We start from the raw sequence: 23,237 nt of genomic DNA, 5'->3' as shown, positions 1-23,237 counted from the left end.
GAACTGTGTCGTAGGCTCGTTAGTAGGGTCGTGACGAGGGTGTCGTCTGTGTTGGCCTCCGTCGCTAGGAAGGTGCGATCGTAAACAAAGCCGGACAGGGATTAGGATGGGGCAGGCACGCTAAGGAGATTGCCGCGGCGGAAACTTTTGAATCCACCGAGTCGACGACGACGACGCCATCGCCATTCGCAGTCTGTGCAGCACCAGCTCTCACGTCACATCCAAGTCGCATTCATCTCCCGAACCGCATCTACAAGATGGTACCGAAACCCTCAGGCACCGCCGTCCAGTCGGCCACGCACCGACCCCTCCCACCACTGCCAAAACTCCGCGTCCGCCGTCCGAACAAGCCAGAAGCGAACCCATGCTTAGGAGCGATGTCATCAGTTCTGGGTATGTGAAGAGATTGGAATATATCGAAGGAAGGCGCAACGCTATGTGGAATGCAATGGGGAAGCCACGACGAATCTGGGCTGACATGGCTACAGGATGCTGGGCATCTTCCGGCTACAGTGTGCAAGGCTGCGCACAGCTTGAACAGAAACTACGGCAATGCATGGATGCGCCAGTACGTCCACCTCCTATCAACTCACAAACGCGTCTAACCCTTCATAGCGAAACCCCAACCAGAAGAAGAACAACATCAACTACCACCTCTCAAGAATGTACCCCAAGATCGTCGGCCCCCACAAGCGGGACTAGACCGCCCACGCATTCCTTTGTACATTATGTATACCCTTACGACGGCCACCCGTACGAAACAGCATCATGGGGGAGTTCAAGTCGATGGATTCATCGACAGGCGTTATGGTTACCATCGTTGTATATAGACGAATCTAGGAAGAGTCGGGCATGCTATCTTCAATTGAAAACAAACATCTATCAGGCCATTACGTACACATCAAAGCTCACGCAAGGGAGGCCTCAGACCACGACCTGGCCTTGGCCGTCAGATGTCTTAGCCTAACTGCAGGACGACCCTTCGCGTACGACCGCTCTGCTTTGTCTGTTGGCTTCATTTCCCAGACCGACTACCACTCAATGATGCAACAGCGAGCCAGCTTTACGACCACAATCTGCCGAAACAGGCAGTGCATGTAATCCCCCACGTGCATCCACGTGCAATACACCTTTGTATGTTTCATCGCAGGCCTACAGGTCAACTCTCCATCTCATCGCCCAATAGCTAAAGACATCGAACTAAGGGATTACTGCAGTATTATACCCCGCTCGTCATCCCGCATAATTATGCTGTGCATCGTGCTCACTTGGGCTATATTTACCTTCTTTCGCCCAACGCCACATGCAGGCTTAGACCCACTCACTCTACACCCCACCAGCCCACCTACCAATGCGCTGCTGCGCCCCAAGCCGACCTGATCCTACACCAACCTTCATCCGGCCGCACACCAGACCTTGCCCAACCCCCTCACTGGCCCACCGCGTACACGTCTCGTCCAGGGCGGAAAATGCCCGACGTGATTGGACTGATGTGCGAAGAGGTGAAGGGTGTAATGCGACGCCTTACCTGAAGCTACCCCAGCTCACCCGCATCATCGCCAGACGAAGCCGCTTTCAATTGGATCGCCAGGGCCATGGCCCGATTTCTACAGCCAGGGAAGCTCTGGAGCTTACCCTGCCGCAACATGTGTTGCTAGGGTGCTGGGTTCCCTCCCACATGCACTCAGCCGCGTAAGATGTTGTGGGCTTCTTATAGTCTGCTGCATTGCGTAGCGATCTTCGCCTTTTGCACCTCATACTACTCGACGTGCACGACGTTTTCTGGTGTCTGGCCGTCGTCATACTTGATTATCTTGGTTCGAGGCTGATTTGTTTCTTAAGTTAAAGAGCTGCGCACATGGAATCGAGATGGCGGTTACACTTCTTCTTCTTGCCTTGTTAGGATCGACTATGGTATATGCGGCTGCGTTTTCTTTACCTGAGGCTACACAGTATACTCCGACGATGGATGGTTGGAGTCCAGCACCTACGGCTGCTCCACAGTTACCGTTCGATCTCTCCAGACGGCAGGACGGCGGAGCTAATACTTGTGGATATGTCTCTGGATCCGGCATCTCAGGTAACCTCATCCTCCATCTACTTCTGAACCTCACTAACATCTAACAGTCAGCGCAATAACATGTCCCAACCCCACAGATGAATGCTCTTCAAACAAGGTCTTCGGCGCACTCGGCTGCTGCCCTTCATCCCGAACGACCGACTGCAACCTAGCCACAACCTGCATCCCCTCCACCGCCTTATCAGCCTCCTGCACAGACACCGCCTGTTCAACCAACGCCTTCATTCTGAAATGCACAGAAAGCTCCGCACCAGCCTGTTACGCATACCACGTCATCTACGACAGAATAGTCCTCACGCAACACGGCTGCGCAGCCAGCGGCTTTACCAGTACCGCATACCACAGCCTGGACATGAGTCTATCGAGCAGCGCCCCAGAAAAGGAGACAGTCTACGCTACCGTCACCAAGGAACCAGTCAGCTCGCCTACGTCCCAGTCCGACTCTGCCTCTTCATCCAACTCCTCAAAACCCAGTCTAGGCGCTATAGTAGGCGGCACTATCGGCGCCTGTCTCTTCCTCTCTTTCATCGGCTTCGTCGTTTTCCTCGCTTGGCGGAGGCGTAGGACCGAAGCGAGGAATACCGCACACTCTACTGGCTCGTTTCATCAAAGGGATAGCAGGGGTATGGTCGAGTATAACGCCATGGGCTTTCCTTCCCCGGGGTTCTCCTCGCAGGGCTTGTCGTCGCCGAGAAGCCCGAGTAGCGAGGTCGATAAAGTGTGGCAGCAGCGGGGCTCGGGTGGAGAGTGGCCGGGGATGGGGAGGGGCAGGCAGATTGAGATTGTGGAGGTGGATGGGACGAGTAGGGCTGTCGAGGCGCCTACTGCTGAGAAGTAAGACGGTTTTAGTAATGTCTGTTGTATTCTTTATGTAATGTTTTGTAGTTTCTTCCAGACTTCGGTCTTGTTGGATGCGGTTTTCTGTTCTTGTTTGTATTTTCTGTACGGTGTTTACGGGGGCGATACCCACTTTCAAAGGTAGTTTGCAGGATGGAAGAGCGGAATGCTCAGGATGGGCGTACACGACCGCGAGGGTATTTATCAAGCAGCATGTGTTGAGTAGAATATTATTACGGTCTTCGTCATATATCCTAAGCGTATGGGGGTCAGTACTACCATATTGCACGCTCTATAGTATTCTCCAGATACGTTGAAGAGATCATCCGAGTAAATTCATCCGCTTGCATAACTACACTATACACACTATGAAGATCGATCAATCTTGATCAGCTGCTAGCCAACGGCGAGTTAGGAACCTTGTCCTGCCGAAGAGGCATCGGATCTACTGGAAGCGCTTCTCAGCGGCCTTCCAGTTGATGACATTCCAGATGGCCTTGAAGTACTCGGCCTTGCGGTTTTGGTAGTCGAGGCTGGAAATCGTTAGTCAGAAGCTCTTCATTAATACTCCATGGTAAACTCACTAGTAAGCATGCTCCCAAGCATCAACACCCAAGATAGGACGGAACTGCCCCACAACCGGATCCTGATTCGCATACGTCCTAATCTGAATAGCACCGGTCTGGGTATCCTGCACCAACCACGCCCAGCCACTACCTTGAATACCCGCTAGAGCCGTGTTGAACTTCTCCTTGAACGCGTCGAGGCTGCCGTAGCTGTTGTTGATAGCAGCAGACAGGGCACCAGACGGGGGCTCGCCGCCGCCCTGGTTGGCAGGCGCGAGGTTCTCCCAGAAAAGGCTGTGGTTGATGTGGCCGCCGCCGTGGAAGTTGATCAAGGGCTGCAGGGCGATTTGCGCCTTGATGTCTTCTTTTTGCTTGGCTTCGGCGATTTGCTCGCTGAAGTTGTTGAAGGAGGTTACGTAGGTGTTGTGGTGGTTCTTGTGGTGCAGCTCCATGATCTTGCCGGAGATGGAGGGTTCGAGCGCGCCGTAGTCGTCTGGGGGATGTTAGTATGTGGTATCTGTAGGAGATAGAATGGAGTCGTACATGGGAGGTCGGGCAGCGTGGCCTTCCCGCGGACGAATGTCGTGCCTGCGAGGCCGGCGCGAGATGTGGTGGGAGCTGCGGCTCGGGCTGCGGAGCGCAGGGCAGATGTGCGGAGGAGTGCGGTGTTCATGGTGGCTTCAATTGATGTGGTGCGTTCAATTGAGTGTGTGGTGTGTTGTTGTTGGTGGTGAGAGGTCGTGGAACTCTGGGGAAGCTTCGGATTTATTAACTGCCCATTTCGTCATATGCGAACATGCCGACCGCCGAGCTCAGAGCTCCTCCACTCCCTCACGGCCATGCGCTCCCCGGCCAATGATGACGCTTGCAAGTCGCCTTACGTTCGCATGATGTATGCAGCATCTGTATCGGGACATGTGCATTCTCATGTGAGAGTATCTCAAAATGAACAGAAAGCTCCAGTGTATGCTAATGCCCCGCGAAAGCCCCGCGCGGGCGTTCTCAGACAGAAACTAGTCAATCAAGACGTGGGTGACAGCTGTGCAGTTTTTGTCAATCGCGTGCCGCAGAAAAGAGACGCTTAATCCAAATACCATAGATCTCACCCCATGTGAGGTGATTGAAGGTTGCCCTGCATTTGGAACATTACCATTACGATTGTGCTTCGCGCTCCATCTTTCTTCTAACATCATCGAGCTACCCCGCCAACGTCATCATGGCGCCAGTCAATGTCGTCCATCTGCCCAACGGCCAAAACCTTACCGTCACGCCCGTGTTTGGCGGCCTCTTCTTCAAGTCGAGCGATATTCACACGCATTCGCCGTTCCCGCCTGGCTGGACCATTGTGCTCAATTCCGAAGATGAGCCCCCTACGGACGAACAGGAACAGCAGCAGCAGGGTCAGGAGGAGCTGTTCCCACCGCGCCATGTGCATCGCTTCAAGAAGCCGACCCTGAACAGAGACCACCTCTACATATCGTCGATATCGAACCCCAGCAGTAGCGAGTTCAAGCCCGCTGCCTCACCAACCCGCCAGATCGCGATGATGCTGTGGGCGACACTGTACTGGTACTTTCACCAGCCCGAACCGACACTCCAGGTCACGAACGCGATCTCCAAGAACACTGCCGATGCCGGAAAGCCAAAGGGCGAATGGCGCATAAACATCAACAGGGAGGGCGTGTTCAAGGGCAAGGTCGTGCTGCCCAAGTTGGAGCGCATGGGACTCATCGCTAGCGAAGATTCGACCGTTGGGTGTGCACAAGAGGAGTCGTCTCCTGAAGGCTGGGAGCGCATGTTTGTCAGTCGGAGGACCTTCTGGCAGCTTGACCCCAGGATATACCTCTTCACTCTCTCGCCGTTAGCCAATACCAACTCACCCTTTCCGTCAGGCTCGCCGTATCCCTCGCGACCGTCGTCCCCCGCGCTTGGGTCTGATGCGAAGCAGGAGCATCAGCTGGACCAGGTCTCACCAGGCTTGTGGTCGCCGACTGCGCCAGGTCCCTTCCACTCGAGCTCGCATCTACCCACGTTCTACCCACCACCTCCTGCGCAATACGTCTTCACGAACAATACGCGACACCCGATACGACCGAAGCCACCTCGGCAGGGCGAGATACTATACACAAGGTACATACCCAGCGTTGGGCAATATCTGTCTTTCCGAGTAGCTTCCATCTCTTCGAAAGCGCTTCGACACCAGGGCCCAGTCTCCAGCCACGCGCCCAGTCCAAACGGCATGTCGGATCCGGAATATCTGCACAAGTGGATGAACGACCCCCGCGTGTCGCATTTCTGGGGCGAGGCGGGTCCGCAGTCCCATCAGGAGCAGTTCCTCAAGAACGGCCTACAATCGAAGAACTCGTTCCCGGTCATGGGATGCTGGGATGGGAAGCCGTTCGGCTACTTTGAGTTATACTGGGTCAAGGAGGACAACCTTGGAAAATACCTGCCCATCGTCAGTGATTACGACCGGGGCTTCCACTGCCTGGTGGGAGAGCAGGAGTTTAGGGGGGCGCATAGAGTCAAGATCTGGTTGAGTGCATTAGTGCACTACTGTTGGCTTGCGGATAACCGGACGGAGAGGGTCATGCTGGAGCCGAGGGTCGACAACGAGAAGTGAGTCTCCGATCATACATATGAAGTACGTTGCTGACTGCGTAGACTGGCAAACTACCTCCAAGAAGCTGGCTTCTACAAGGAGCGCGAGATCAGCCTCCCACACAAGCAGAGCAACCTGTTCAAAATCAACCGCGACGTATGGAAGGGACCGGCGCTGTGAGCCCGCGGAGACGGAAACAAATGTGGAGTTCGTATTTGGGCAGAGCCGCATGAACCGCATGAACGGGTTACGGCTCTTGGTGGATATAGTTTTGTGGAGTAAGCGCATCATGAGATACCAAGGTCTAGACTCTAGCCATGCCATTGAACACGTCTGAACTTGACATGTCACTTGCGTGGGGGAGTGTTTGGTCATTCAATTGAATACGACCGGGGAATCAACCGCCGAGGGCTTGAAAGACATGTATGAGTGAAGCAATTCGGAGATGCCTCGTAGCAAAAGATCGCTACAAGGAGCCTCAAAGCCGCCCAGAACCCCAACAACGCGCGCGGGAAAATTTCTGCTACTCCAAATCGCCATTTTCTTGTCGATCGGCCTATCTCAGGTTCCGAGAGTAGGATGACAATCGACCATTGACGTGCGTTTGCAAAGGTGCGATAGTAGCTAAATGTGGGGTTTAGCGAGGGACCAAAACTTTTTGGCTACACGTGAGGACGTCATTGGTCTGTTGGGATAGAAAAAGGGTGGCCCACGACGCTGTGAATCACCGTTTGGAATTTGACCTCACGATACTCCCTCAGTCCAGCTCTATAGCCCTTTGATTGTAGTGCTAGCATACGTGTTGCGAATTACTACAGGGAACGCTGGAGAGCAAACGTTGATACCGAATTCGGAAGACTATCGGGCTAATCCACAAACGAACCGTTAAAGTCCGCGACCACCACATCACACTCACACTCACTCACACTCCCCTCATACACACGCGCAATCATGGCCGCTCAAGACGCTTCCCTCGATATTCAGTCTCGCATATCGACTATGAAGGCGCAATCTGGTGCCACCATCTTCGATGCGTACCAGACGTCTCTCACCGGCCGGTACTGCTCCCCGGAGATGTCGCAACTCTTCTCGCAGCGCAGCCGGCACTCGATATGGCGCAAGCTGTGGTTGTTCCTCGCGGAATCAGAGAAAGAGCTTGGTATTCAGAGTATCACTGATGATGCGCTTTCTCAGATGAGGGAGCATCTGACTGTTACGGATGATGATTTCGGTGTTGCCAAGGTCGAGGAGAAGAAGAGGAGACACGATGTTATGGCGCATGTGCACGCTTTTGGTCAGGTTGCCCCGGCTGCCGCTGGTATTATTCATTACGGCGTATGTTTTCATATGTGAAAAAGTCAAGATGACTCAAACTGATATCGCACAGGCAACAAGCTGCTACGTAACCGACAACGCAGAACTAATCCTCATGCGCGACGGTCTGGATCTCCTCCTCCCCAAACTCGCAAAGGTCATTTCCAACCTCTCAGCCTTCGCCCTGCAATGGAAGAGCGAGCCCACACTCGCCTACACGCATCTGCAACCCGCTCAACTTATCACCGTAGGCAAGCGCGCAGCCCAATGGGCCCAAGACCTCCTCTTCGACCTCGAAGCCATCGAGCTCGTCCGTGAGACCCTGCAATTCCGGGGCGCCCAAGGCACAACCGGCACGCAAGCCTCGTTCCTCGAGATCTTCAACGGCGACAGCAAAAAGTGCGACCAGCTCAACGAGCTGCTCTGCAAGAAAGCCGGTTTCCCGTCTTGCTACGCCATCTCCACGCAAACCTACACCCGCAAAGTCGACCTCCTAATCGCCAACGCCATCTGCGGGCTCGGGGCGTCCGCCCAAAAAATCACCGGCGACATCCGGCACCTCGCGGCGTGGAAAGAACTCGAAGAGCCGTTCGAAAAAGACCAAATCGGCTCCTCGGCCATGGCATACAAGCGCAATCCCATGCGCTCCGAGCGCATCTACGCCTTATCCCGCGAACTCATGTCCAAGCCCGCATCCTTCGCCAACACGCTCTCCGACCAATGGATGGAGCGCTCCCTCGACGACTCCGCGATCCGCCGCATGGATATCCCAGAAATGTTCCTCCTCGCCGACGCCATCCTCCTGTCTCTCGACAACGTAACTTCGGGTCTCGTCGTGTACCCCAAGCGCGTCGACGCGCGTGTGCAGGAAGAACTGCCCTTCATGATCACGGAATCCATCATCATGCGCCTCGTTGCGAAGGGCGAGTCACGCCAAGAAGCCCACGAGCAGATCCGCGTGCTGTCGCACCAGGCTGGTGCGCAGGTCAAGAACGAGGGTAAGAGCAATGATTTGGTGGAGAGGATCCGCAGCACGGAGTTCTTTAAGCCGATTTGGGCGGAGCTGGATGGTATGTTGGATAGTAAATTGTACACTGGTCGCAGTGAGGAGATTGTGGAGAAGTTTTGTGGGAAGGGGGGTGTGCTGGAGGGGAAGTTGAAGAAGTATGCGAGTTATATTGAGGGGGCTAAGGTTAGTGAGTTGAATGTTTAGGGGAGTGTGTTTGGGTGGTTGTGAGGAATGGGATGGGATGGGTTTTACGAGTCTGATGCAATCATGGATTATGGTAGAGAAAAAGTGATCAACTCACGATGTTTGCTTGAAATGGAAAATGACTATTGGATTGAACGCCAAAGGAATAAGATCGTCGTGTCGTTCGTCATCCCATATATATACCCTCGATATTACCTACTTGCTATGCTAATCAATATGTTCAAAACGCTGGTAATGCAGATATTGCTGACGAACCCTTCTAACGCTGTACGATGCGATCCCAAAGAAATGCCAGATGCCAGATACCAAACAAACGCTACACCGAACCATACCCCCAAGTAAACCCTCCCACTACGCACAAAGACAAGACTAATGCCTAACCCCCTGCATCCACCGATCAATCTGATCCCTCTGTCTGGGATCCATGGGCGGCTCCATCATCCCCCCATGCATCATCCCATTCATCCCCATCGGCATCTGCATGCCATTCATACCCATCCCGCCCATCTGCATCCCACCCATTTGCATACCGTTCATCTGCATCCCGCCCATCTGCATCGGCATCTGCATGCCCATACCGTTCATCTGCATGCCCATGCCATTCATCTGCGATCCCATACCCATCATGCCACCCTGTTGCATCATGCCAGGCTGCTGCATGCCCATCTGCATCGGCATACCCATCATGGACTGGTGCTGTCCCATACCGTTCATCATGCCTGGCATTTGCATGCCCATCATACCTTGCTGGGGCGGCATGGCGCTCATTCTTTGCTGGTTGGCCATCATCATGGGGTTCTGAGCGTTCTTGTAGGCTTGGATTTTCTGGCCGAGCGGGATGTCGTCGTCGTCTTTTTGGTTGTTGGTCATGTTCTTCAGAAGTGGGTCCATGGAGCCGTAGGATGTGGCGCGCATGGTTGCAGTGAGACGTTGCTGCTTTTTGCGCCCTTGGTCTAGCTCGTTTTGGTGGAGGAGGCTGCCTTGTGGAAGGTGCGAGACAAGGGCTTCGTTGGAGACTTTGCGCGCTTGGTTGTGCGGGTCGATGGGGTTGGCGGAGAGGATGTCCGCGAGACTGCTGGAGGAACGGAGGTTGGGTCGGTGGCCGGATTGGGGGGCTTGTTCGCCTCGCAAGGCGGCTTCGGCTTGCAGGCGAGCGCGACGTTGGCCGAGGGTCTCTTCTTCCTCTTCGTCGTCGGCAGCGGGAGGGGGTGCTGGAGGAGTGTCTTTGGATTGCTCCTGGCCTTCTGGAACACCGAACTTGCTCATCATCTCGGAGGCGAAGTCATCGCTGACTGTGCTCTTGCGCACATCGCCAAGTGCTGATTCACGCTGTTGCTTCTCCTTGATGCGGCGCATACGGTCAGCCAGCGTCTCGCCAGGCTCCTCATCCGAGTCTGGTTCCGGCGTTGTGATGGTAGGAAGGTTGAGCTGGCTTGATGAGGCTCCAAGGTACTGTGTGCGTCGTTGATTAGGGTCAATGCCGAGTAGCCTGGTGCGACGGCTACTGAGGGGTTCGCGGTCCTCCAACTCTCGCTGCTCGATAAGACCCATGCTCTTTTGACGCATTTGCTGTTGCTGTTGAGGTCTGTAGAGAACACCAAGTGGTACGTCGTCATCTGAGTCTTCTTCCGGCGGAGCTTCCCAGGCAAGGTTTACTTTTTTGCGGATTCGTCGTTGCTTCTCGGCTTCCGCCACGTCGTTCATCTGGAGCAGGGTTTGTCTACCGTCAATCAACCCCTGCTCCATCAGTGTCACGTAGTTCATCTTCCGACCCTGCTGTTTCGCCTTGCGTAGCTGAAGCTCAGCGAGAAGAGTAGTCGGCGCGCCGTATTGTGGTTCTGGCTCCCCTTCCTCTTCGCTCGATTCTTCTTCTTCTCCTTCTTCATAATGGTCTTCGGTGTGTTCTTCAAATGAAGGTCGAATAGCATCGGGATCACGTCCATCCGGTCCTCGTGCGTCCTCATCACGCTCCTCTAATTGGTCACCGAGGCTCATCCTGCTCTCGCTTGCTTTGACAAGTAGTAGATTCATATCAGCCGAGCTGTTCCGTTTCTTCAACTTCTTCAGGCGCTCGCCCTTTGCGTTGTGGTCAGTATCCAGTATGTTGAACGAGCTGCGTCTTCGCGTCTCTGCCAGTGTCGGTGGCATCTCCGGTAATTTGGAACTCCTGCGCTTGCGTTCCGCACCGTACACCTCGTCGCCGACATGTCCAGCAAATGGATGATCAGTGAATGCAGACACAGGAGCATGTGCAGAAGCGTCCAGGATGCTTTCGAGCGTATCCTCCGCAGACTCTCCCTTGACCGCAAACTCCTGTGTGGGGGCAGCTCGGTTGTCAAAGTAGGCGCTTGCTCGTAGTTGCGGTGGGAGCGCCATGAGACTCTGCCGGCTCTTCCTGTTGTTAGGCTTCGGGTCTGCCAGATTATCACCAAGCAATGGCATGGATTTCCTATGCTCGTTTTGCATGGAATCCAACAATCGCGACCGACGATTGGCTTGCTGACTCATATTAGGCAATTGTGACAGGCGCTTGGGTAGGTTCAGCATCTTCGGTACGGGAGCCGGGTAGAAGACCATGCTATCGTCCGGCGGCGGTGCGCCTATTGAGTGGACGCTCGGATTGGATCTCATTATGTGGGAATGATTCGAGGAATGTCGGCTGTGACTGTGGTGGGATGGTTCGGGTTCCTCCTCAACAGTATCTGGGCAGTGAACGCCATCGAAGTCATGCCATAATGTACGTGCTTGGTGTGTGGTGTCGGTCGAGGCTGCTGTCGGCGGTCGGTCTACGAAATCGCGGTAGTCTGCATATTGGTTCTGCAACTCCTCGTCTGGCTCCGGGCGTCTAGGTGGGGTGCCTATATGGATACTGTTACGCAGCTCTTCAGGTAACCCATTCGCGACTTCGTCGAATATGCGTGTAAAGGACGAAACCTTCCGTTGGGGCGGCGAAGCAGAGTCGCGCTCTTCATTGTGTTCCTCCTCGACCTCCTCTGGGTGTACAATCTGTCCGAGACGCGATGCCTTTGATTCCGAGCGCTGGCGCTGGACCGAAGTCGAGGGTTTGGACCAGTTGCCTGTCCCTGAGCGCAGCGACCCTGCAGGAGAGGTTATGTAACCGCCCGGAGAGTATCCGCCCCATCGTGCATTCCCGTTGAGGTCTACGATTGAATTGGCGTGGGAGCTTATCGAAACGCCGCGACTTCGGGTGCTGGCCTGTCTCGTAGGCTCGAGGTCGGTCGTCTGCAATGACGATCGCCGGCTGTCAGTCAGCTTTAGTTCCGAGTATGTCTTCCGAATCTCCTCCTGCAGGTCTGAGCCGGACTCGCTCATGCGTTCGGCATGCTCTTCCAGGCGTTCGATGTTGCCGACATATGCCCCTTGCAGCGATTGGAGATCGGGCACCGGATGACGGAGGTCGCCGTCAGTCTTGGGGGAAGTCATCACAAAGACAGACAGTAGAGGGCCGCCGCAGAGGTGAGAGAGTCTCTACTTGACTGCGGTGCGACTCTGGTAAAGGAGACTTTTGGTGTGATTGTTGCACCGAACCGGACATGGGTGGAGGGTGATCGACCCCGATCCTTTCCAAGAATAGCACCCAGCACGTTACGGCAGGAGCGACCCAGACCTAACGGTTCTTGGCGCTGTCACCCAGAACTCGCGACTGAACATCATTTTGCGACAACGCTCCCGCCTCGCCCACGGTCCATCCACGACAAATCACGTGGCGCGCATGTCTGCCTGATTCACTCCAGTATATTGCGACACCTACTGCCACATCGAACCCACGACCAGACTCACCGCGCGCGCCGAACAGCTGCCGGCTGCCAATAATACCCTCGTATTCGAATATTTACACATACGAACACCTCCACCATGGACGAAGGTGGCAAGCGCAAACACAGCTTTCGCCAGCAACCCAACAAGCGGGCGAAAGCCGAAGATGGCTCCGCGCTCAAGTCTGGCTTCGGTGCCAAGATGCTGGCGAAGATGGGATACAAGGGCGAGGGTGGTCTGGGAAAAGAAGGCGCTGGTATCTCAGAGCCTATCCAGGTGGTGAACCGAGGCACCAAGGGCGGTATCGGTAGCGTCGCAGAAAAGAGCGAACAGCAACGGCGCGAGGAGCGGCGCAAGGCTGAAGAAAATGGCGAGAAGTATGTCGACACGTCGGAAGAGGAGCGCCAGGAGAAGAAAAAGAGGAAGGCCAAGGCTCGGGGCGAGACGCGAACATCAGCCCCACGACCAAAGAAGACCGTTTTCGAACTCGAGCAAGCTGGCATGCATGTGCCGCTTGCGCTACAATCCATCATCGACGCGACAACCGGCGCATCGACCCCTACCTCAGGCGTGTCGCTCCGCGGTCCTGACATTGTTCCATTCGAGAACTCCCTACAAGCGCGCGTACGGAGAGATCTGAACAGCTTCTCGGAGGCATTCGAACAGCTGCAAGTAGAGTCGCAAGCCATCCCTCCGCAGGAATACGCGCTGCAAAAGGAACTGGAAGCGCTCGAAAAGCAGATGGACGAGCTGGAGGACCTACAAGCACGGATAGAGTCACTGCGTACAGGCACCTTCGAGGTTGTTTGCGAAGGTCTCAAGAGCCTGCGCGCGGCTTACCCGTCCAAGCCACTACACCGTGAATCCATTGCCGTTATACATCCCCACTTCTCCAAAGCGGTGGCTTCCTGGGAGCCGCTCGAGGGTGCGTTAGAAGGCGTGGCGGCAGCCTTCTCTGAAATGGCGAATATCATACAACCTCGAAGTAGAAGGGTTGCGTCCCAGGCCTACACTCACCCCTCTGAAGCACTGGTTAGTCGCACCGCAATCGACGAAGAAGACACGATAAAACGCGGCACCACATCGTCATATGAGTCCATGATGCTCAGATACTGGCTGCCAAGAGTAAGCTCAGCGATCACACAATGGGACGTCAAGAACCCACAACCCATGGTGCATCTGCTAGAAGTTTGGAAGCCAGTTCTCCCGCCATTCATCGCGAAAAGAGTGCTTGAGCAGGTGACTACAAAACTCTCTACTTCTGTGCACGAGTGGAACCCGCGAAAGTTCAAGAAGAGCCCACATACATGGGTTGTCGAGTGGCTGCCTTTCCTTAGACCAGCTGACTTGGACCCCAAGGGATCGGGCCTGGTCGCCGAAATCAAGCGCAAGATCCGGCATGCACTGCAGTCTATTGATCTTTCCAAAGGTCCGCTACCGGGTATGGAACAATGGAGAAGGGTATTTGGAAAGGCGGAGTTTGATCATCTACTCACTTCCCATCTGGTACCTCGTTTGTCGGCCTTCCTGCAAGACAGCTTTGAGATCAACCCCGCTGAACAAGATCTCGCGCCACTCGAGGCCGTGTTCGCCTGGAAAGGACTGATATCGAACGAGGTTATTGGAGAGCTGCTGAAAGCACAATTCTTCCCCAAGTTTCTCGAGATTATCCACCAATGGCTCACGAGCCCGGAGGTGGTCTTTGAGGAAGTCCAGACGTGGCTTACGTGGTGGAGGACAGAGATCTTGCAGGACGACATCAACAATCTGTCTTCAGTCGCCTCATCGTGGAACGAGGCATACTCACTCATCAACACGGCACTGGATCTTGGAGATGCGAGACTGACAGACCTGCCCGCGCCCCAGGTGGAAAGCACGGGAGCCTCTCCAGAGGTGTCTCAGTTCTCCAAATCGGTCAACCAACAAGCATCCCGTCCTACACCGCAAGTCGACGAGCCGACTTTCAAGGACATTGTAGAGGAGTTCTGCGCCGAAGAGAACCTCCTTCTCCTTCCTCTCCGCGAAGCCCACGACCAGACCGGTCTACCCCTGTTCCGTGTCACAGCAAGCGCGACGGGACGCGGAGGCGCAGTGGCGTATCTCAAAGGCGATATCCTGTGGGTGCAAAACAAGAAAGACAAGAGTCTCTGGGAGCCTACCGGTCTGGACGCAAAGCTCATAGCCAAGGCAGAGGGCAAGTGATGCCTCCCGCTTCAAACTGCGTATTTCACACCACCTCGGTGCTCGGTTCTGGCAGGGTAAGCTCCCATAGCCTCTCCTGGGCAGATATGTTTGCTAGCATTCGCTAATCCGGCATCGGTACGATGCTTCCTTAGGTAGTGATAGTGATGACGACTCGCAGTCAGTCGAGGCTATAATAAAGCCACGTTATCTCTCCACCAGCGTCCGTTCGTAAGCATAGTAAGGCATACCAAAGTGCCGAAAGTGTTGCATGAATCGTGAACGAAAGAGGTGTACGGCCAATGCGAACGGCTGTCACAGCATCGGGGGGTGACGCGGGCGTTTTAATCGGTCCTTGCTGCAAGCCTAGTCTGTGACTTTCGTTGCATCGCCCATCACGGGCATTAAGCCACGAGGCCGCGTAGAATTATTCACTTCAGGTGACGAGTCGGACTGCGAAGGAGATATCTGATCCTGGATTGTCGCCAATATAGTGGCTCCGTGATGGCTCGTGATTACTAGTGTGATGGGGTGACTGTGCGCTGATTCGCATGTGTAGGTATAGTCGGGCGCTTAGAATAGATTTTCGTGGCCAATGGGAATAGCGGATTGAGTGCGCATTTTCTGGCGTGCAGGGGCTGCCTTTCATGCATGCGGACTGTCGTGGGTGGGTGGGGGAGACGGAGGGAGGACGGTGGAGGTCACAGCTGGTCTATTAGTCTGCTGCATTAATTGTACTCCAGTATCGAGTACTCGGTGTTGATTCCTGCGCATAGCACTTCAGTAAAGGGCTTGCTCTCCTGCGGTTTGTAGCCAATAGGAAGCTTCAAGACATAAGTGGGGACATGGCATTAGAATAGCCCTAGGTAGTCCTCCATCGCCAATAGGAAACGCAGAACGGGTGCGCATTTCTTGGTCTTGCAGGGGACGCCTTTCATGCATGCGGACCGTCTCCCGTTGACTGTGCCCCGAGCTGGCAGGCGATCGCGCATGTCCGGGAGGTTGGTGTTGGTAGTCTCGAGTACTGTGCGCTCGAGCGTTGCGGCACGAGTAAACATGTTTCTTGAGGTTTTCTTCACCACAACGACAACAACTTACTGCACAACAATTACGCGTATCACCGTATAGACTCGATGCTTATAGCTCAAGCCTCGAATGTCGAGATTTATCATCGGCACATCCCATCCCGCTCTAGCTTTAACGAAGCGACCCCGCCTCAGCGGCTGAGAGACAGCATCCACTGGACGCCCCAATGTAGCTCAAGAACTAGGCCGGCCAATCAGACCGCACATGCACCTTCCCAAGCCATCACACCCAGTCGCTCTTTCCTTGCATCCGACCACTTGCAGACCGCCGATCAAAGTACTTACCCGCTGCCCATCCCTCTTCATATCACCATGTCGCCTGCTGTTACACTCTGCATTTCATCCGGTTCCTCTCAGTCGGGATAGCGGGCACTCATTCATGTGCAATTGCGGCCCTAGATCGACATTGCACCCTGGACGACCTTGACGAAGCAGCAAGCAAGCTCGAAAGTTAGACCGCCCACATCTGATTGTCACATTATTCCTCTTTTCTCTGTTATATATTTCCAGTCCCCCCTTGACCTGAGGGCGCGGATTACGATGCTCGTCGGAGCGCTTCCTCCGGCACTCATCTCACTGCTTCTTGTTGCATCGCGTGTTTCTGCTGCGCCTTACGACTTTCTCGATAACTATCGCGACCCCACGCCGGCGGCTGACGAGGGGCCTCCTGCTTCATATCAGGCTGTCCGAGACAAGAACGTGCTGCCGTACGAGATTTGCGGTGTTGTTGGCGGCTACGTCTTTACAGTACTTATCTGGGGGGTTCTTCTCCTCACTGTTGGTAGAAAGATGAGACGAAAGGCTCTCGACCCGCCCAAGCAATTGGAGCTGGAACTCCAGGATAAGCCGACTCTGCCGGCTCTTCGAACAGCTGGACTTACATCGCCACCGCTATCCGCGCGCTCGTTTTTCGGAAAGTTCAAGAGGAACAGGAACGACTCTGCTGTGAGCAACCCACAGAGTCCTGTTGTTCAGTCACCAAGCTCGTTCGACCAGAAGGTTCTTGATGCCCACCGGGGTCAGGATCAAGCAGACATGGAACGTCTCTACGCCGCCGTCATGGATTTCGACGAGCGCAAGCACTCCTCCAAAGTCAGTGTAGAAGAAACAGAGCCCATCCCGCGACCCACCGAGCGACGACGCCCCTCAAATATCAGCATCGCGCGCCCAGAATCCCATGCCGAAACCCCAATCTCGCCCGTAAAAGCCATCTACCCACCAAACTACAGCGTGCAGCAACCCGCTGCCCCTACCCACAGCAGCCACCTCCGCGCCGACGCGCACCCACCCCCAAGCCCCCGCAGCATCCTCTCCAAGCGCTCCCAAAACTCCAACACCAACTCCACCGGCAGCAAAAACGCGCGCTTCAACTTGAAGAACCTGCGCATCTCAGGCCCGATCGCAAAGTACCCAGGCGCAGACTCCGACGACGAAGCACGAACGCCGCTGTCCCCGCGCTTCTACGCAAACCCCGGTGTCCCTCCTTCGCCACCGACACAGACGAACTCGCCAACATCGCCAGAGCAATACACAGAAGAAGCCCTAGACAGCGTACAACCCCTTCCCCGTCCCGCACCCCAACGCCTCGGTCTCGGCCCACCACCAACATCAACATCCCAGCCCTCACCCCGCCAACACCCCCCCAAACCCCTCACCTCGCAAACCGCATCCCTCCCCCTCCGCTCCTTCGCCTCCCCGCTCGCAAGCCCCGGCATCCAAACCACGGTCCTAGACCGGCGCGTCGAGGCCCTCGCTCTCGGCACCCCGAAAACAGGTGTCCCGTTCACGCCGTACAGCCCGTATATGCCGTTTACACCCATCACGCCCGTGACCCCGCACTTGACGACGCGGAAGGAGCGCAAGATGGAGAAGAAAGAGGGGAGGAAGTATGGGAGTAGGAGACCACGGGTTGAAGAGGAGCTTGTGCAGAGTCCGAAGGAGATTTTTGGGGATGGGTGGTAGATGTTCATTTGTGTGGGATAGAGAGAGAAATGGGGAAGGATGGATGGGACTGCATTTGCATCTGTTTTAGCGATTTTCTCTTTTTTTTTATACTGTCACTGATAACACGCCGCCGGTTGGCAGGTTGATGATGTGCGAGGCATGCATAGTTCTTTTCTGCGTTTATATTTACGACGTGTATTTTATCTGGAGGAAGGAGGGTTAGCATCGAAACGTATATATTGAGATGAATACTTCACAGCCAGCATATTGTACTTGCGAAGTCTCTCATGCCCTTCACAGCCAAACTGACATAAGACAGGTGTGGCAAAGACAACTGGTCAACAAAACCAGCAACTCATGCATTAAAAAGCCACTTTGTATAACCCCTTTCCACGCCAAGCTAAATGGCTCAATCTAGTTGCTCCTGCTCCCCGTTTCCACCTCTCTCACCCCTACTACGCTCCTCTTCTTTCCTCTCCCCTCTTCCCTCGAACGATCAATAAATACAAACACACAAAAAGTTTGCGACGCAGACAAATAACTGATGCCCAATCTAACGCGTCAGTCTCCCAAGTTCAAAGAACGAACCCTATACACGATCGAGAAGAAGAGTAGTAAAATGAACTGAACAACCGGGCTGTACAGTAGAGAGCCATGCCGCCTACCTGGCTCCTTGTGTAATGTACGAGAGAGGCACCAAGCTGAAGTTGCCAAATGCCAATATTTCTGGGCCAACGAGTATCGCTTGTTGATAGATCTTCTGTGGATGCCGTACCTATAAGTTTGAGTGACAAAGGAGATTTTCGGGTTGGTATGGTATTCGGACTGGGTAGTTTTGACACAAAGGAAAGCAAGAGGACGCCCGGAACGCCGTTCGCTGGATAGATAAGCAGCACTTCGGTCGCAGAAGATAGCAGTCGAGCGGGGATGATAGTACAACAAGATGGATATCGCGGGGTTTTGGTATTTTTTGAGAAGTATGCATAAAGTACGCCATAATGTACTCATGATGACTCCCTCTCAAAAGTTTGCCAAACCGTTCTTGGAATGACGTTTGCTAAAGCGCTTCCTGCCCTTGATCGAGTCAGTCTCGGCGTTATCTTTGCGGAGGTGGCCGCCGCCATGCCGCGAGGCGGGTATGTTGACGCCCTCGAGGGCGGAGTCTCCTCCCAACGTACTGGTCGGGGTGGTGTGGTTTGAAACGAGCTCGTTCAAACCTACGTCGGCTGAGTACGAGTTGGTCATGGTTTGCGCGAACGCGTAGTCGCGTGCTTGTTCGATGCTGTCGAGCCATTCTTGGCTCGAGTACTTGCTGCCGTCGGGGTCGCTCGTCGTACTCTTGGGGTCTTCGAAGACGTATTGCTTCTCTTTCTGGGAGGGGTGTTAGTGGGTGTTGGGTTGGGATGGGAGTGGGGTTGCGTACTGTTTCTACGAGCCAGGCAGTGAGGCCTTTGGAGTCTTGGAATGATCTCCATGCGCAGCCTGCGGAGAGCAGCGATACCTCTTCCTTCAGCTTCTTGTCATTCGTGCCTGCTGCGCACATCAGTACGCGTGCATTCGACGTTATCATGACGAGCCGTTGGCGCTTCTTGACCGTGTTGCCGCCGAAGAAGCGCGAGAACTTCTTGGGTTGCTCCACAGGCTCTTCCTTTCCTCCTACAACATGACCAGCTGGGTGTTGCGTCACAAACATGTTTCCCAGCTTCAGTATCCGCTCGTCTCGCTTCGTGAGGACCGGTGACCAATCGATGTCTAGCTGGGAGGGAGGGGGTAGTTCGGTGATGAGGCGCGGCTTCGGTCGTGCCTGGGTTTGGGTAGATGCCGCTACTGATGGCGTTGATGGGCCTGGACGTGTTATTGGCGTTTCCTGAGGCGTAGAAGGGTTCCTACCATTTAGCTTGATGGGCTCCTGTGCCGGCGGACTGTAGGCCTTCAACCGCGGGGCTTTCTGTTTCCACAGGCCCTTGCCCCATTGTATTCCTTCAAAGAAGGGGTGGTTCTTTATGTGCTCCATGGGTAACCGCGTCAACGGATCCAGCACCAACAGTCGCTCCACCAGGTCCTTTGCCAGCGGAGGGAAGCCATCCGGAAATGTGTATTCTAGACCAACAATCTTTTGGAAGGTCATGTACTCGTTCGCGGCCTTGAATGGTGGTCGTCCGGCGAGTAATTGGTAGATGATGCATCCAAAGGCCCACAGGTCGCTGGCTTTGCAAGCATTCTTGTCTGTGAGAAGTTCGGGCGAAACGTATTCGGCTGTTCCGACGAAGGACTGCGCGCGGTCCATCTGCACGCTTTCCAGCGGATCGCCGGTTGTTGAGCTAACGCCGTTGTGTTTTTGTTCGAGTATCTTTGCTGTTCCAAAATCAGTAATCTTGACGTGCATCGCATCGTCCAGCAGGACATTCTCCGGTTTTAAGTCGCGATGTATGACGCCCTTGTTGTGCATGTAGTCGATGGAGTCGAGTATTTGCGCGCCGTAGAACCGTGTGCACTCAACGTCGAATGTGCCCATCTTCTTGAGGAAGCCCAGCAGCTCTCCGCCCGCTGCCAGATCCAGCACAAAGTATAGCGATCGCTCGTCCTGGAAGGTGTAGTAGAGTCGGACTATGCCGGGATGCTCCGTCAGTCGGTTGAGCGTGTCTTTTTCGATGTTCACGTATTTGACCTTCTTCTCCTTGATGATGTGGCGCTTGTCGAGCACCTTGATCGCGTACTCGCGCAATGTCTGGCGGTCCGTGGCGGCCAGTACTGTGCTGTAGGAGCCCTCGCCCAGTGTCCTGCCGAAATTGAAGTCCTTGACGCCCTTCTTCACGACACGCGTTATCGGCCGTCCGTTCTGGTCAAGGTCCTGGCGGGTGCTTACAGCCGCGCCCTTCTCCTTCCACTCCTCGCTGCTCGATAGCGGCCCGCCTTCCACGCTGTAGGGTGAGCTCGATAATTGTGAGACTCCGGGATCCATGGGTATCCGCCGCGAGCTTCTCCGGGGCGGCATGGGGCCGTTCATGGCGGACATCTGGGCGGACTGGCGGTACGGGTCTCTCCTGCTGGCCTCTCTGACGGGCATGGCGCCGGGCGCAACCCGCGAGCTCGCCGTCCGCCGGATGTCGCCAGCCATTGCGTCGTCGTTGTATCGGTAGGTGCCCGGGGCGGTGGTGGACGAGGTGGAGAGGTTGGGGTGCTGGTACATGCTGGTGGAGACGGGGCGCTCTCGCATGGGCTGCGACGTCGGGGCGGCGCTGCGCTGCTGCTGGAGCAGTGGGCCGGCGGCATACAGGGGATACGCTGGCTGCTGGTGCTGGGCCTGGTGCTGCAGGGGCATCGACTGGCGGTGGGAGAGGCGCGGCGAGTGCGAGTGCGTCGACGACGTCTCGGCCAGGGGCGAGGGGAAGGCGGCCGGGGAGCCCGAGGGCGAGCTCTGGTAGACATTGGCGGTGGGCTGGAGCGAGGAGTTCGGGGGCTCCTCTTCTATGTACGAGTGGGCGTACGTGGGGTCCTGGGGCGGGTGTTGGGCGACGGCATGGTCGTGGTCGGGCGCGTCTTGGTGCTGCGTGGGCGGCGGCGAGTCGTCCTCGTCCGGGTTGGCGATGCGCAGTCCGCCGAGCGTCTGCGACAGACTCAGGTCGCCATTCATCGTGGCGGCCACGGGGCAGCGCCTTGTCTGGCAACGGCGGTAAACGAGAAGAGCGAGTGAGGTCGCAGCAGTAGCTCAGGCACCACCCGCGGCGCGTCAAAGTAGCCTCTTTTAGCGTGCGGAATACGAGCGTGCAGCGGAGGCATGGCAGGGGCCCAGCGGCCAGGGCAGTGGGCAGATAACGACGAAGGCCTCGCGGTGAGGATGCGATACAGGGCGCCCGTCGTGGTGCTCCGCTGCCACCGTTGGTGATGCCATGCTCGGCGACTCGCTGACGAACGCCGACCCACCGACACGGACACTCGAGTCGACGCGATGCACTACACCACCACCACGACATCACGACACCCTCACTATAGAACGCGTTCTTTGGGAGGCAGTAAGTACGCGTAGTAACGCACGCAGCCATACCTCACTCTAGTACCTCATGCACCACATGACGTTCACCTCGTGGCTCACCTGGGCACTTACATCACCAGTATCAAGTCCGGTAGCGATGCATCTTCACGGCAGTCAACGCGTAAGGTGCATTGACGTCCATCATGTCGGACGGGAAGGCGCTGCTATGCGCGCCGTCACCACCACTGCTACTGCAACGGCGCTTCCTAGATAACAGCAAGAGAGCAAGAGATAGAATCGGAAATCACCATGGCTCCAGGTAGGTAGATTGCTTCACGTACCGCCTATTGCGTCTTCTCATCTGCACACCCGTGTTTTGGACCGATATCCCTTCAGCTTCACCCCCCGTCATTCACTTCCAGTTGGTAAACATGTTACGTCTCAGACCGTCAGAACTTACCTTGACGCCCGACGATGTCGAGGAGACCTTTCGTCGCATAGCCATCAGGCAAACCTCCAGAGCGACCACAAACCTGACTTCTCGCCCTACAGGACAACCAGGACGACCTATACTCAGACGCGGCGCTCAGAGGTCAACCCGGGATGCCATCACTGCCCTGGGGTCCATTCCCATACTGCAGCCCCAACAAGCAACATTCTCTTCTGTGGAAGAGGAAGAGGAGACAGAGCACACCTCTAGCCAGGAAGCAACGCTGTCAACAGATCGTGACGATACCGAGGGGACTACTTCGTCCAGTCACGAGAGAGAAACCGAGCCACCGCAGTCTCCAGCGTCGCCAACATGGTCACTGCCCTCTCCGGTCTCCCCACCCCGACGCACAATGCATCTTCCATTCCGATTCGGACGAAGCCGTCGAGCTTCCACTACTCAATCTCCGCCGGATGCAGTCGTGGCAGTATCTCGTACGCCAACAAGAGCACCAGTCGGACATGCCAGACTAGGCTCAACAGGCACAAGCAGCATAGGTGATACCAGCAACAACTCCACATTATCTCCATCTGGTGGGTCTACCGAAAGCACTTCTGGATTGCGAGGCGGCGGAGATCGGATGCGCGACATGGCTCAAGATACGCCTCACGCTCCGTCACCCCTACACCAGATGCAGAGACTAAGTTCGCCTGCGTACCAGCAGCCATCAGGGGACCCTACCAAGTCGCCAGTCAGCCCGCGCGTACAGAACCCTACACTCTATCTCGAAGGCTACATCCATGATACTCCGGATAGCATTAGGTATCATTTCCGGGAAAGCGATAAGTATCGTCTTTGGAGCATTGCACCGCACAGTGAACCACGGCGAGGTAGCGATCGTCAGCCTTCCGCCGCGCGAAGCTCCTCTACGGGGGCCGCCATGGGATCCCGTGTTGCAAGTCAAGCTCAGACCCCCCCGGACCAATTCTTTGAAGACGTCTTCCGTACATTGCCAGCGGTCGAGCCTCCAACCAGACAATTTGCTAGGTCTTCCACCGTAACTCACGGGGAAGACTACCATTCTACTGCATCGGATATTTTCCATACTTCCGGTGGCTCGTTCCAGCCAGAACAAGCAGGCACAAGGTCAAGGCACTTTAGTAGCGACGCTTCAGCTGCCAGTGCGCAATTCTCTTATTACGGCTCACTTGCCTCTAGTACGAGGTTCCCCAGCA

The 23,237-nt window shown here is 55.4% G+C and overlaps 9 protein-coding genes across 9 annotated transcripts; 6 read left to right on the top strand and 3 right to left on the bottom strand.

Moving 5' to 3' along the window:
- Positions 1-257: 257 nt before the first annotated feature.
- On the top strand, positions 258-702 carry J4E90_008947 (uncharacterized protein; the record flags this gene model as incomplete). Its single annotated transcript, XM_051438468.1, has 3 exons — positions 258-393; positions 489-568; positions 616-702. The coding sequence occupies 3 exons, from the start codon at positions 258-260 to the stop codon at positions 700-702; spliced, it is 303 nt and encodes a 100-aa protein (XP_051287778.1).
- Positions 703-1,965: 1,263 nt separating this feature from the next.
- On the top strand, positions 1,966-2,918 carry J4E90_008946 (uncharacterized protein; the record flags this gene model as incomplete). Its single annotated transcript, XM_051438467.1, has 2 exons — positions 1,966-1,972; positions 2,320-2,918. 2 exons carry the CDS (start codon positions 1,966-1,968, stop codon positions 2,916-2,918), a joined length of 606 nt encoding a protein of 201 aa, XP_051287777.1.
- A 444-nt stretch (positions 2,919-3,362) lies between these two features.
- Positions 3,363-4,156, bottom strand: J4E90_008945 (uncharacterized protein; the record flags this gene model as incomplete). The annotated part of the gene is made up of 3 exons (XM_051438466.1): positions 3,363-3,450; positions 3,502-3,976; positions 4,027-4,156. 3 exons carry the CDS (start codon positions 4,154-4,156, stop codon positions 3,363-3,365), a joined length of 693 nt encoding a protein of 230 aa, XP_051287776.1.
- A 543-nt stretch (positions 4,157-4,699) lies between these two features.
- On the top strand, positions 4,700-6,265 carry J4E90_008944 (uncharacterized protein; the record flags this gene model as incomplete). Its single annotated transcript, XM_051438465.1, has 2 exons — positions 4,700-6,102; positions 6,148-6,265. 2 exons carry the CDS (start codon positions 4,700-4,702, stop codon positions 6,263-6,265), a joined length of 1,521 nt encoding a protein of 506 aa, XP_051287775.1.
- A 771-nt stretch (positions 6,266-7,036) lies between these two features.
- J4E90_008943 (uncharacterized protein) lies at positions 7,037-8,612 on the top strand (the record flags this gene model as incomplete). The annotated part of the gene is made up of 2 exons (XM_051438464.1): positions 7,037-7,420; positions 7,473-8,612. 2 exons carry the CDS (start codon positions 7,037-7,039, stop codon positions 8,610-8,612), a joined length of 1,524 nt encoding a protein of 507 aa, XP_051287774.1.
- Positions 8,613-8,981: 369 nt separating this feature from the next.
- Positions 8,982-12,056, bottom strand: J4E90_008942 (uncharacterized protein; the record flags this gene model as incomplete). The annotated part of the gene is made up of 2 exons (XM_051438463.1): positions 8,982-11,212; positions 11,354-12,056. The coding sequence occupies 2 exons, from the start codon at positions 12,054-12,056 to the stop codon at positions 8,982-8,984; spliced, it is 2,934 nt and encodes a 977-aa protein (XP_051287773.1).
- Positions 12,057-12,488: 432 nt separating this feature from the next.
- J4E90_008941 (uncharacterized protein) lies at positions 12,489-14,591 on the top strand (the record flags this gene model as incomplete). Its single annotated transcript, XM_051438462.1, has 1 exon — positions 12,489-14,591. The coding sequence occupies one exon, from the start codon at positions 12,489-12,491 to the stop codon at positions 14,589-14,591; it is 2,103 nt and encodes a 700-aa protein (XP_051287772.1).
- Positions 14,592-16,195: 1,604 nt separating this feature from the next.
- Positions 16,196-17,617, top strand: J4E90_008940 (uncharacterized protein; the record flags this gene model as incomplete). The annotated part of the gene is made up of 1 exon (XM_051438461.1): positions 16,196-17,617. The coding sequence occupies one exon, from the start codon at positions 16,196-16,198 to the stop codon at positions 17,615-17,617; it is 1,422 nt and encodes a 473-aa protein (XP_051287771.1).
- Positions 17,618-18,619: 1,002 nt separating this feature from the next.
- Positions 18,620-21,233, bottom strand: J4E90_008939 (uncharacterized protein; the record flags this gene model as incomplete). Its single annotated transcript, XM_051438460.1, has 3 exons — positions 18,620-18,970; positions 19,023-19,444; positions 19,490-21,233. 3 exons carry the CDS (start codon positions 21,231-21,233, stop codon positions 18,620-18,622), a joined length of 2,517 nt encoding a protein of 838 aa, XP_051287770.1.
- Positions 21,234-23,237: the final 2,004 nt, after the last annotated feature.

This window comes from Alternaria incomplexa (assembly GCF_024043165.1).
Source record: "Alternaria incomplexa strain BMP 0042 chromosome Unknown scaffold_14, whole genome shotgun sequence".
NCBI lineage: Eukaryota > Fungi > Ascomycota > Dothideomycetes > Pleosporales > Pleosporaceae > Alternaria > Alternaria incomplexa.
This window is presented reverse-complemented; position numbering and strand designations above follow the sequence as displayed.